This window comes from Lepidochelys kempii, chromosome 2 (assembly GCF_965140265.1).
Source record: "Lepidochelys kempii isolate rLepKem1 chromosome 2, rLepKem1.hap2, whole genome shotgun sequence".
Classification (NCBI taxonomy): Eukaryota; Metazoa; Chordata; order Testudines; family Cheloniidae; genus Lepidochelys; species Lepidochelys kempii.
In genome coordinates, this window is record NC_133257.1 from 210,940,147 (window position 1) to 210,954,187 (window position 14,041).

The 14,041-nt window shown below is 41.3% G+C and overlaps 1 protein-coding gene across 1 annotated transcript in view; it reads right to left on the reverse strand.

Annotated features, from left to right (window-relative positions):
• Positions 1-14,041, reverse strand: part of DNAH11 (dynein axonemal heavy chain 11) — a 289,112-nt gene that overhangs the window by 260,122 nt on the left and 14,949 nt on the right. The window contains exons 5-6 of the mRNA XM_073333745.1: positions 12,495-12,594; positions 4,869-5,080 (exon numbers count right to left, since the gene is read on the reverse strand). Coding sequence (XP_073189846.1) covers positions 4,869-5,080; positions 12,495-12,594 — 312 coding nt within the window. The remainder of the gene's footprint in view (positions 1-4,868; positions 5,081-12,494; positions 12,595-14,041) is intronic.

Sequence of the window (14,041 nt, forward strand, 5' to 3'; positions counted from 1 at the left end):
GTTTACCGTGGAAACTGCAGCAGACTTTATATACACACAGAAATCATGAAACAATACCTCCTCCCACCCCACTGTCCTGCTGGTAATAGCTTATCTAAAGTGATCAACAGGTGGGCCATTTCCAGCACAAATCCAGGTTTTCTCACCCTCCACCCCCCCACACAAATTCACTCTCCTGCTGGTGCTAGCCCATCCAAAGTGACAACTCTTAACATAATCAAGTCGGGCTATTTCCTGCATAGATCAAGGTTTTCTCACATCCCCTCCGCCCCCATACACACACAAACTCACTCTCCTGCTGGTAATAGCTCATCTAAACTGACCATTCTCCAGGTTTAAATCCAAGTTAAACCAGAGCATCTGGGGGGGGGGGGTAGGAAAAAACAAGAGGAAACAGGCTACCTTGCATAATGACTTAGCCACTCCCAGTCTCTATTTAAGCCTAAATTAATAGTATCCAATTTGCAAATGAATTCCAATTCAGCAGTTTCTCGCTGGAGTCTGGATTTGAAGTTTTTTTGTTTTAAGATAGCGACTGGGAGTGGCTAAGTCATTATGCAAGGTAGCCTGTTTCCTCTTGTTTTTTCCTACCCCCCCCCCCCCAGATGCTCTGGTTTAACTTGGATTTAAACCTGGAGAATGGTCAGTTTAGATGAGCTATTACCAGCAGGAGAGTGAGTTTGTGTGTGTATGGGGGCGGGGGGGGGATGTGAGAAAACCTTGATCTATGCAGGAAATAGCCCGACTTGATTATGTTAAGAGTTGTCACTTTGGATGGGCTAGCACCAGCAGGAGAGTGAATTTGTGTGGGGGGGTGGAGGGTGAGAAAACCTGGATTTGTGCTGGAAATGGCCCACCTGTTGATCACTTTAGATAAGCTATTACCAGCAGGACAGTGGGGTGGGAGGAGGTATTGTTTCATGATTTCTGTGTGTATATAAAGTCTGCTGCAGTTTCCACGGTAAACATCTGATGAAGTGAGCTGTAGCTCACGAAAGCTCATGCTCAAATAAATTGGTTAGTCTCTAAGGTGCCACAAGTACTCCTTTTCTTTTTGCGAATACAGACTAACACGGCTGTTCCTCTGAAACCTGTCTTTATTCTCATTGTCTATTTTCATATTAAGTACTTTACTCTAGTGAACCATTCAGTACAACCAATCTAATCAAGGCTTCACTAGGCAGATAGCAAATATATTTAGTCTCTTGAGGTTATTACATAACTGTGTATGGTTACATTCAAAGCCCCTGAAAAAGTATTTAATTATTAGCATTACTCTATTAAAACTGGAATGGTACAATTAATTAATAACACAGTAAATATACTATTACTGACTCCTTTAATGGCTAAAGTATTGCATGAAATAACTAGATAAAAACATTTTAAATACAGAGACAGAAGCCCATTTTGACTTTCAGTTGACTTGAGTAATATAGGATCAGTGCATGGTAAAAATATCTACCTTTTATGGAAGCAAATATACTGTTAAAATAAATAAAATAACAATAATAAATAATAATAATTTGTACTTCAATAGCTCCTTCCATCAGATTACTTCAAAGTGCTTCACAAGCATTAATGAATTAAGTCTCACGACATCCCTGTGAGGTATGCAAGTATTAGGATCTCTATTTTACAGATAATAAAACTGAAGCACAGAGTGGTCAATAAAGCAGCTCAACATCACAAACTGAGTCAGTGACAGAGTTTGGAAATAACCCTGATATTTGGACACCCAGTCCCGAATTATTAAAAAAAAATAGATGGGACTGCTGTAAAACAGTACCAGGAGACAGTAGTCTCACAGTTAGACAGGAGACTGGGTCCTACTGTCAAAAAGCAATCCAATACCTACACTGATCCACAGACCTACCACTGACCCATAAGTTTCAGTACCACTTTGGGCACTCAGTTTCCACAACAGTAAAATGGGGATTATAACGACAACTGGGGTGTTGTAAAAATGATGCAGCTGACATCTGTTAAGAGAACTAACAGCCTTGGATGAAAATTCTCTGTCTATATATAAGAGTAAAGCATTATTGTTTTTACCTGGTCAGGCTTATTCCAATTTGATGCAAACTTGTAATTAATGGTTGTTATATCAGATCTAAGAACGGAATGTATTAAATTTGTATACTTCAAATGAGAAGTTACCCACACAACAGACTGGGAAAAACCCGGCTCTGCTGCTATCTCACTTTTATTTTTCCCTCACTGCTCCTCGCTCCCAAACAGAGAGCACATTATACTCCCACCCCCAGTTATTTTTCATTATTTAGCTCCACAACTCTCCATGTCTCTACTTTGCAGCCAGCATAGAAGTGGCCATATATTCTTTGAGGTTTCCTTTCAAGTCAGTCAGCATTACTTCTAATTGGTTCCAAGTGTTGCTGCCTATTCTGTCAGAGATCAGAATTAAGAAGTAAAACAGAATCACACCTACATCATTAACACTAGTCTACTAACAGTTCTCCTTTTAAAATAGAATCTGTCTTCTATGTTTGGAGCATTCATATATACTGTGGTTTCTGTGGCCTCTGCTTTTGTTTTTTTTTTTTCCTGTGGCCTTTGGCATATGTTTTTTATTTTAAAAAACATGTTGGTAGCAATAGTAAGACTAGATTAATTACTCTGTAAATACAGAATAAAAAAGGGAGAATGTAATAATAGTTACTGCAGGAAATCTAGAGCATTCAGGAAAGCTTCAATGGAAACATGAACATTCAAACTTTGTAACTCAGCCTTCCAGAATCCAGCATAAACATAGTAGCAGGGACGGAGATGGCATGGAAAAATGAAGGCATGACAAAATGGGGACAGGCCACTGAAAAACCTAATCTATAAATAAAAATAGACAGGGAATGCTCAGTAGCATAGTGTTTAATGTGGGAGACAAAGTAGATTTCTGGAGCCTAATTCTCTTCCAAAGGCTTGGCTACATGACTGCATACTGGCACAGCAACCACTGTTACCTTCTGCCACGCTGGTATCACATCTTGCATTCACAAAAATAACTGTATATTTTCTTCTGGGGTACAGGTGCTCACACCATTTTTTTCCTGAGAAAAGCTGAGCACCACTACAATTCCACTGCAAACATGAAATCCAAATATTGCTGCAGCAACAGTATACTCGGTCCTCCCAAAGCTGTCTCCGAGTGGTCCTGCTCCCTGTTCAGCAAGAACTCTGACAAGTCTCTGTCTTTATGGCATAAATCAGGAGTAATGTCCAGCGTGAAAGGAAAATCAGTTCCTTCATTTCTCATTCTCTGGCCAGCAGGAACTTAGAATGCTGTGGCAGCTGTGCACCCATGCTCTGAAGTAGGCTAGGGAGTGTCAGTTTCTCTTATGTTTCTCAAAGGTGACTTTTTTGGCCAATTAACAAATGCTGTTGACTGTTTAAGGGAGTCCTGGCCCTATTTGCTTGGCCAGAAGAACAGTGTCCACAACACTGGACCTCAGGAAATGGCTACGTTTAAAAGTACCACTATGAACACATGGCTTAGCTCCACTGAAATATGTTAGGCTAGGAGAGATGTTTGAATGGAAAAGTGGGAAAGGCCAGTATGTTTTACATTATTGGGGCTTTCCCTGCTAAATAGGGAGGGTTTATTAATTGTGGGAATATAGAAAATGCAGCATTTCAAAGTCATTCACTGACAATTTGCTTGCCAATTCCATAGTTTCTTGATCTGAGTAGCTTTTATCACATGTTTGCAATTTGATAAAGCAAATAGCGGGTGTAATGATAACTAAGAAAAGAGACATTAGACCCACCTGGCAACAAAAGAAACAACTTGCTGAGCACCGCATAATTTTTGAAAAATACTTTTTCTTCTTTATGCAGAGATTATTGCATTTTTCAAATAAAGAACTTATGAAATGGCAGCACAGATAGTTCTAATTATTTGGCTGTGCTGCAGGTTTAGTAGCAAAATGGTAATTGGAGATCTCTGCGGAAACATGATTAATCTTCTAATTGTGCTATTGCCATAAAAATAAAGGGAAGGGTAAACACCTTTAAAATCCCTCCTGGCCAGAGGAAGAACCCTTTCACCTGTAAAGGGTTAAGAAGCTAGGATAACCTCGCTGGCACCTGACCAAAATGACCAACAAAGATTCTCTCTCTGTGTGTGATGCTTTTGCCAGGAACAGAAAAGGAATAGAGTCTTAGAACTTAGTAAGTAATCTAGCTAAATATGCGTTAGATTCTGTTTTGTTTAAATGGCTGATAAAATAGCTGTGCTGAATGGAATGGATATTCCTGTTTTTGTGTCTTTTTGTAACTTAAGGCTTTGCCTAGAGGGATTCTCTATGTTTTTAATCTGATTACCCTGTAAGGGATTTACCATCCTGATTTTACAAAGGTGATTCTTTTACTTTTTCTTCTATTAAAATTCTTCTTTTAAGAACCTGAGTGCTTTTTTCATTGTTCTTAAGATCCAAGGGTTTGGGTCTGTGTTCACCTATGCAAATTGGTGAGGATTTTTTATCAAGCCTTCCCCAGGAAAGGGGTGTAGGGTTTGGGGAGAATTTTGGGGGGAAAGACATTTCCAAGTGGGCTCTTTCCCAGTTATATATCTGTTAGACGCTTGGTGGTGGCAGCAATAAAGTCCAAGGGAAAAAAGGAAAATAGTTTGTTCCTTGGGGAAGTTTTAACCTAAGCTGGCAAAAATAAGTTTAGGGGGTTTTTCATGCAGGTCCCCACTTCTGTACCCTAGAATTCAGAGTGGGGAAGGAACCTTGACAACTATTTATTAGAAAAAACTCACACTAAATTCATTCTCTTTTGTTATTAGCATACTACTTATTGACTGGCCCTTATTTATTAGATACACATAGTTTATGATTTATATTTTGAGCTACCTGGTTAATGAACAGATTGCAGAACTCTTGAAGTAGAACTATTATTCGTGCAGGCACGCTGTAAAACTGGGAGTGACTCCAGATTAGGCAGATGGTGTGAAACAAAGGGGGAATTAAAGCCTGGATCTTGGGGAATTCTGTCTCCTTAAGAAACTGAATGTGTCTTCTCAGGGGTCTCAGGTACAGTTCAATATCTTGGGCTTCCATAAGTGCTGTAAAAAGAAAAAAAGAAAACGCTAAAACTTCAGATATGATTGTTTCTAAATTAGCTTGTTTACATTGAGGAATGAAAAATTATTCTAGTCTAAAAGGAAAATATTTTCAATGTATTACCTGTAAAAATTAGAAGAAGGTTTATCACAGTCAATGGAGGAGATTAACTTTGTAAATTTAATCATAATTTTAATTTTTCCCCACACATATAAAAAATAACAGTTCTTACCCAGGGAGAAATATATGTAGGTTTCTGGGGCATGAGACAGTATTGTAGTGAAGATATAGAAGCTCAACCACACAGCACAAGGCTCAGACAACTCCCTGTTCACCAGTTCTAATGCTGGGAGTTAGGGATCTGTGCATCACAACTCTTTCTTTTCTGTCTGTTTGTTCCCCCTGCCTCACCCAACCAGCTTGGAGTGATGCAGAAGTTACTGCAGACCTACATTTTAAGTAATAGGCATGTGCAATTCCAACAAGTTCTCATGATAGCAAGAGGGACAAGTCAGAGGCCTGTAGTCTTCTTTAAAAATTGTGTTTGCTGGAGAAGCAGCATGTTTCCAAACCGTGCTCAAAGAGGAGTGTGTTTGTGTGTTGCTGTCTATATCAGCAAAATTAGACAGTTAAGAAAGAAGTCTCCCTTCCTATCCCCTTTGCATTAAGATATTAAGGGACACAACATGCCACACCAACATCTTTCTCATGAGCCCAACTGGTAGGATCTGTGACTATCTTTGAAAAGAGAGCAAGCTTTGGCAGTCACATAAGCAGTCCTTTAATACAGGGAAAGGCCTCTGTGACCTTGTAGTCCAGAGGTCTGTAAAACCTCAATGGGATAACAACTGCTGAGGATATTTTCTCCAGAGTAGAGCCCATTGAGTGACACACTATGTGATGGAGTAGGAGCAGCTCTGTAATAATGTATGAATACTGAATGTTGACCTAGTTATTGGGATAGCGTACGAATATATTGGGTTAATGTAATAAGGGGCTGTGAGGGAAGTTAAGCCACTTCATCCCAAACATTTGAAGGATGTTTTGAGACAATGCCATGATAGGAAAAGGCCTGCACAAACCAAAGACCAAAAGGACTACAGCAGTTTAAAAAAGGGACTGTTAAGAGACGGGGGAAGTGTTCAGGGGAGCCAGCCTAAGGATGCCATGTTGACACTTCACACTCAAATTGTCAATTCCAGCATGAGGAGATGTACCAACACTACCTCTGATAGAGCCAGTACACAAAAGAGTGTAGCTGCCCCAAATACACACCCATCCAAGATACTATAATATACTCAGGGCAGCTAGTCCCTCCCATCGCTCATGCCAACACAGCTACACTCTATTTTCACTGCACTAGCTCAACAGAGCTAGTGCGGATACATCTCCTCAAGCTGGAATTTACACCTTCAACTGGAAGAGTAGATATACCCTATATACCACTCAGGTTTCTGAAGAGGTTAAGCCTGCCTAGGTTACTATCAGGGGCTGGAAAGACTTCAGGTAAGATAGACGTGCATGTGGATTGTTGGTTGTTTTAAAATAGTTTTTCTCTGACATTTTGTTCCAACTGTTAAAATAAATTCTGTAGGCGGGCTGTCACACTATATTCACCACTGGTCACAGATACCTAAAGGGAAAAACCGCATGACCCAGAACTGAATTCTGGGTAAGTGCCACAGGCGCCGACTTTCCAATGTGCCGGGGGGTGTTCGATCCCTGGCTCTGCCCCAGGCCCCGCCCCACTCAAGTCCCCACCCACACCCTGCCTCTTCCCACCCCATGCACACCATGTTCTTGCTCCTCCCGCAGGGAGGAAGGAGGAGCCGATAGGGGGGTCTGCCAGTGGGTGCTCAGCACCTACCATTTTTTCCCCTGTGGGTGCTCCAGCCCCAGAGCACCCACAGAGTTGGTGCCTATGGTAAGTGCTATTGTTACGGTCATAAAAAGCAAAGAGGAGCAAACCTACATGTTAGTAGTGAAAAAGGAAGCTAAAGTAGATAAAATGAAAAATTGGAGTTCAAGTTCTTGTTGTAAAAAAAGTGAAAAACAGAGACAAATACAGCCCAAAGGAGTGGTTCTCCAAATGGGATCCTCTTCCAGGCCAGAGTCAGAAACCTTAGCTTGGAGTCAGTTCACCTGATGCTGCACCTCAATACTGAGGGAATCTCAGCAGCCAAGAGGGACATCCTCCTTCAGTCGGCCCTAGAACATGAAGCACATATCACCTTGCTTCAGGGAACACACTGCCACTGACACTTAACTATCAATTCCTAGCTTTGCTGTTGTATCTCAGCTTCGTCATAGGCAATATGGGATGGGATCCTGCATCAGAGAAGGTATTCCAGCAACTCCTGTCTCGTCAGGTACAAATGATGTTATAGAAAATCAGGCTATAAAAATGAAGGACCTACTCTTTTCCTTTGATTCGCATCTGTCAGCTCAACAGCGATGATGGGGCCAACTGCAGTCTTTAACCACTTTTTATCTTGTACCAGCTACACAGCTTTGATCTTCTTTAAAAATGTTTTTGTTCTGTCATTCTTAACTGTGTCCTCTATCCAACACATCCTTGATCTTCCTTTATTTCTAGTTCCTTGCACTCTGGTACGTATCGCCTTGTATGGTATCCTTTCCGGGTGCTTTCTTGACATATATCCAAACCATTACAGCAACCTTTCTTGAATCTTTTGTAACAGCCTTATTTCTTGCCCTGGCTATTTTCTTATCTCTTCATTTTTTATCTTTTGCAGTCTTGAAATTCTCAGTATTCCCCTCAGCCAGTTCATGTCTGCAGTCAAAACTTTTCATTCATAGGCCTTCCTCATACTCCAGCATTCCTCCCAGTACAGTAGTATCAGCATGACAGTTCTCATGTATGCTGATTTCTGTTTTTATAAGAATGTCTTTAGACTTCCGGATGTTGCAGTCTTCTGAATGCAGTAGCATCTAGTCCAATTCTTCTTATGTCGTCTTCACAATTCCCATTCTTCGATACCAGTCCTCCAAGGTACACAAATTTTTCCACTTCATTCTAGTTCTTTGTCTCCGAGTATGATGTTTACCTTTTCTCATATCTTCTGTGGTGGTGGAGGGGGGTTGCCCCACCCCCATGCCAGATTGGGCTACAACAGGCCAGAGCGGCTGCGCAAGGTGGCAGCCAATCAGGGAGGGCCTGTTAGAAAGCCAATCAGGGCCAGTATTACAGCCAGCCAATCAGAGCTAGGCTAGGCCCTATATAAAGGCTACCCAGGAAGGGAGCAGGCCTGTCCCTGAGTGAAGACGACCAGCACCCTGGACAGCGCAGTGCTGGGCAGGCTTGGGGGAGCTGAGGAGAGCTCCAGCCCAATACCTGCCAGGCTGCAGGCCCTGATAGAAGGGCCCACAAGATGCAAGCGGGCCAAAGGAGAAGCGGCCCAGGGAGGAGAGGTGAACAAGGGGAGCAAAAGAGGGCAGGGAAGCTGCCGCCAGAGGGTCCCTCTGAAGGGCTGAGTATGGTGAAGGTAGAAAGCCACAGCTTGTCTTACATCCTGTGTACAGAGACTGGTCTCTTCTCTGCATAAACAGGACTTGGGATAAAATATCAGCAGTTGAATGTCCTGATTGATGTGGAACTCAGACTTTAGAGAGGAGGTGAGGGTGGGGATACAATGTAACTTTGTCCAGATACAACACACCACCATATGTTGTGGGTCAGCCCTGAGGACTCTCAGTTCCCCTACCCTTCTGGCCAATGTGATTACCACAAGGAACGATATCTTGAAGGACAGATTGAGTAGTGATCAGGCTTGAAGGGAGGGTCTCCTTACATATTAAGCACTAAATTGAGGTCCTAGGATATGACATTATCCTACACTGAAGGGAACCGGTTAAGGAGGCCCTTAAGGGATCTTGCTGTCATAGGATGTGTGAAGCCTGACAAATCTTCTACTGGTGAATGGAATTCCATGATGGCATCTAAATAAAACTTGAGCTCAGGGACAGTCCCATAGATTTCATGTTTAATAAGTAGTCGAGGATGGATGCCAGGGGAAAAATAGTAGGAGATATAGTGTTTGAAGTGCTTCCACTTCTGTAGTCAAGTCCTATATGTGGTAAGTTTCCTGCTATTTAAAAGAACCAGCTGGACTTCGGGAGAATGCTCCTGCTCTAGGTCCAAGAACCATTGAGGAGCCAGGCCTTGAGGTGCAGGGATGATATATTGGGGAGCGTTATGGAGTCTGACTCCTAGGTCAGGAGGTCAGTCAGAGGACATGTAGAGGCAGACATGTCACCAGATGAATTAGGGTTGGGAACACCTGTCCCAGCCATGCCGATGCTATGAAAATTATCGCTGCTTTCTCTTGTTTCAGTTGCCCCTTTCTTGGTTTCATTGAGAATTAGTCTCCATTGCTGGAAGTAAGTGGTCAAAGTATCCAGGTCTTGGCTGAGATTCCCTTCAATCTCGTGGAAGTTGTTTCCAGTGTCAGCAATATAGATATCAGCATACACATACTTCTTGGGCTGCATTTCAAAAAGGTCATATGTGTATATATTGAACAAAAAGGAAGCCAAAACTGACCCATGTTAAAGTGACTGACTCTCTCCCCAACTTGCAGGATGAAGCTTCGGTTGTTAATCATATCTTGAGTGAACCACATCAGCCTACAAGGAATACAGTCAGAACCTCAGTAACGAACAGCTAAAAGAAATCTTCTTGCTAATAAACCCATCTAGATTCAGACCCAAGAACAGCCACTGCCATTCCATTTAGTTGTCATATACCTGGGAGTAAAACCTCAAACATAGAGTGATATACTGGCCTTACCTGCAACACCTGAAAATGAAGTTCTCTTCCCATGCTGCCTTGATATGAAAACTGAGGAACCTCCTGGGGTACAGATTCTTTGGTCCTTCATACATCTGTACTGGCCTTGGTGTTTGCTCCAGCAGAATACTGCTCTGCCGTCTGGGGGTGCAGCTATCACACTTAACTTGTCAACATGGAGTTGAATTCAACCACTTGTATTATAATATAAGTGGCTGTTTGAACTACACACAAACCTTCAATTTGCATGTACTAGTAAACACAGCTCTGCCAGATCTTCGACAAGATGCCATTACTGTTACGTCTGCCTGGAGAGCAGTGACAGATGAACCAACCTATTAAGTCTCTGGTTGATTGATGCCTCATTCTGAGACAGAGAACAACACTCTGAGCCAACTCAAAAGTCTGCTTGTTTTCAGGGGAGGAATCCCATTTCTGTGGTCTGGGATGTGACACCATGGCCGATCTCTCGACATCCCTTTGCTATAGCAGTTGACACACTCCAGGACAAGAGTACTACTGGCCCTTTAGCATGCATGGAAAGCCAGCACCACTAGGGAGCTGAAAACTACATCCTTACAGTGTGGAAGCATCGATACGTAAATTCAGGAGCTCATTGCTGTACCTGTCTCCTTGTCCCCTTGATCAAAGATCCTAGACTACTCAAGATAAGTCCCAGGCAGACCACGAAGCGCTACAAAAGGATCTCACAAACCTGGGTGACTGAGCAACAAAATGACAGATGAAATTTAATATTGATAAATCCAAAGTAATGCACATTGGAAAACATAATCCTAACTATACATATACAATGATGCGGTCTAAATTAGCTGTTACCACTCAAGAAAGATCTTGGAGTCACTGGGGATAGTTCTCTGAAATCATCCACTCAATGTGCAGCAGCAGTCAAAAAAGTGACCAGAATGTTGAGAATCAAGAAAGGGATAGATAAGATACAAAATATCATTGCCTCTATATAAATCTGTGGTACGCCCAGACCTTGAATACTGTGTGCAGATGTGGTCGCCCCATCTCAAAAAAGGTATATTGGAATTGGAATAGGTTCAGAAAAGGGCAACAAAAATTATTAAGGGTATAGAACAGGAGGAGAGATTAATAAGACTGGGACTTTTCAGCTTGGAAAGAAGTGACTAAGGGGGGGATATGATTGAGGTCTATAAAATCATGAGTGGTATAGAGAAAGCAAATATAGAAGTGTTATTTACTCCTTTTCATAATACAAGAACAAGGGGCCACCAAATGAAAATAGGTAGCAGGTTTAAAATAAATGTAAGAAAGTATTTTTTTCACGCAATGCTCTGTCAACCTCATACTCCTTGCCAGAGGGTGTTGTGAAGGCCAGTACTATAATGGGGTTCAAAAGGGAGCTAGATAGATTCATGGAGGATAGGTCCATCAATGGCTATTAGCCAGGATGGGCAGGAATGGTGTCCCTAGCCTCTCTTTGCCAGAAGCTGGGACTGGGTGACAGAGCATGGATCACTTGATAACCTATCTGTTCATTCCCTTTGGGGCAGCTGCCATTGGCCACTGTCAGAGGACAGGATACGGGGCTTGACGAACCTTTGTTCTGACCCAGTATGGCTGTTCTTATATTCTAGATCAGGCTTAATAGGCTACCCTCTGGCTCAAACAGAAGTGCTGCAACCATGCATTGGCTCGGCCTGCTGTCCCCCCTACACTGACTGTGGAGCGGCATAGCAGATAAGTCATGTGGTGGAAGAGTAGCATCTAGAAAGCAGTTTACAACACCTAACCTCCTTTGATACAGGACGTATCTGGTTATGGAACCTGGACATCAAGCGCTGACATCTGCATACAAGAGAGAAAGAGACCCATTCATAAAAGGGGCATAATTTACCTGCTTAACAGGGATGGGAGGCTGAACTGGGACAGTATAACCTAGTGGAGAGCACAGTGGACTGGATCTCATGAGACCTGGATTCTAATCCCAGCTCAGCCACTTGGCTACTGGATGACCTTGAGCAAGTCACTTCACCTCCTTTAGTCTCATTTTCTTGTCTGTAAAATGGGGCTAACAATATTTACCTCCATTGTAAAGCACTTTGAGAATTACTAATAAGTATTATGTAAGAGCTAAATATTATTGCTTACTAAGCTAACAAAATCACAAGATAAATGGCACTATAAGAGTAGAAGGCATTTATTATATTTCATTGAAATTTCATTTGATGTGTTTGAAATACAAACTAATGATAAAGGAATATTTGGCTAATATACTAACTCCACAGTCATTCCTATTAGCAATAAAGTCCACATACCAACAGATATAGTACATGTGAAGACTCAAAATAATGTTTAGAAATACACACACTAATTTAATTACTACTATATCTCTCCATGACTTTTATGGAAGGAAAAGTATCTACATAAACTTTATAAAAGTAAATAATGAGTGAAGTCTAAATACAAAGCAGTTTGATTTAACGTGTACATGCTCCTCCGGCACAAAATCAGCTTAGCAGTGGCATATTATAGTGTTATTGCAATCAGTATTCTAGATTATTCTATAAACAAACATATAAAAGTAGACAAAATATAAATTTCATTCAAGCTACTCTTACCATTTTCTACGTCCTTCAAAATGTTCTGAGAAGTAGGATAATAGCTGCTCTCTTTGGCTTTTAAGATCTTAACCATTTTTTGAACAACAGGAGACTGAAGCTAGAATCAAACAATTTTTTCAGTAAATACGAAATTTAAGAACGTCTGTCACAAAGTGGAGTAGGTTGTCTATCTGGATATAGAGTGTGAAATCAAAAGTTTTACTACCAACTTCAATGGAGTCAGGATTTCAGCCAAAGTATTTATTAAAAAAAAAACAACCCCAAAACAGGTATATGCATATTGGGCCTGATCCAATGTCCATGGAAATCAATGAAAAAACTCCCATTGACTTCCGTGGGTAATGGGTCAGGCTCTCTATGCTAATAATGTTAATCCAATTTAAACTGGAGCACTGCTAATAACCAGGATAGTGGAAATACAGAATTAAAAAGAGGATGATAACAACATGTTTTCCAGCTCCAAGCAATATATCATATTCAAAATGTAAATCTTGATAGCTGCACAATGTTTTAATAAGACACAGCTGGAGGATTTGTAATATCCAATTTAACAAGTCTGTATTCTGAAGCAGCAGCCTCCATTCCATAGCTAAGGTTGAATCTACTTTCCCATTATAGGCCTGATTTTCAAGCCCAATTTCTTCAGAAAGAAATCTTTCCCCTTGTGTAGCATTTTCTGGGGCAGAGACATAGGAAAAGATTTCTAAAGCTCCAGACTGAGATTTTGAAATCAGCACAGGGAAGTTAGCTATACGTATCTTAAAATTAATGGAACACACGTAGTTAAATCTCCTGCACAGGGTCAACCAGGATATTTCAATTTTTTCTTTGTCATTCAAGTTTTAACAGTTTTTTCCTCATTATTTTCTGGCTCTTCATATGTCTCTCAAATGGCTTGGCCTAAGAACTCCAAATTTTATTTTACTTTACCTGTGAGGGAAAATGCCTATTTGTATCTTTTTATTTCGGTGGTATTGTTTTGGGTGGGGAGAGTGCAAAGATATAGACTGGAAGAGGCATAGTAAGATTTACGGTACATAGGAAAGATACTGGAGGAGGGGAAAGGCTAAACATGAATTGGAGGGATGGGGAACAAATGCAAGGGAGATAAAGCACATTTATTAAAGTTTTTTCCTAGTAGAAAGGGTTGATGATAAATAACTAAGTGGTTTGTTTTTTTAAAAGGATTGGCTAAAAGAAGCTGTGGGTTCAGAAAGTTGCCTGTGGACCCCCCCCCCACACCTATGCTAACGCCTCCCAATTTATTATTATTTTTTTCAAAGAGCATGGAGGAAGCTGATCTTGGGGGAGGTAGGGCATAAAAGGAACGGGGAAGACAGAGCGGGATGCTGAGGACTCAGGGGCATGGAAATGCTGGAATGCATTTCTCTGCCTCCAGATCTTATACAACCACCTCTTTTAAACTTCTTTTTTTTAACCCAACCAAATAAAAAGGGTGATTTCAAACAAATAGCTCACTTAATGAATTTAGTTTGAAGGTATGTTTCAGTGGAGTCTGCCTAACCACCACAAAAAATTATGCT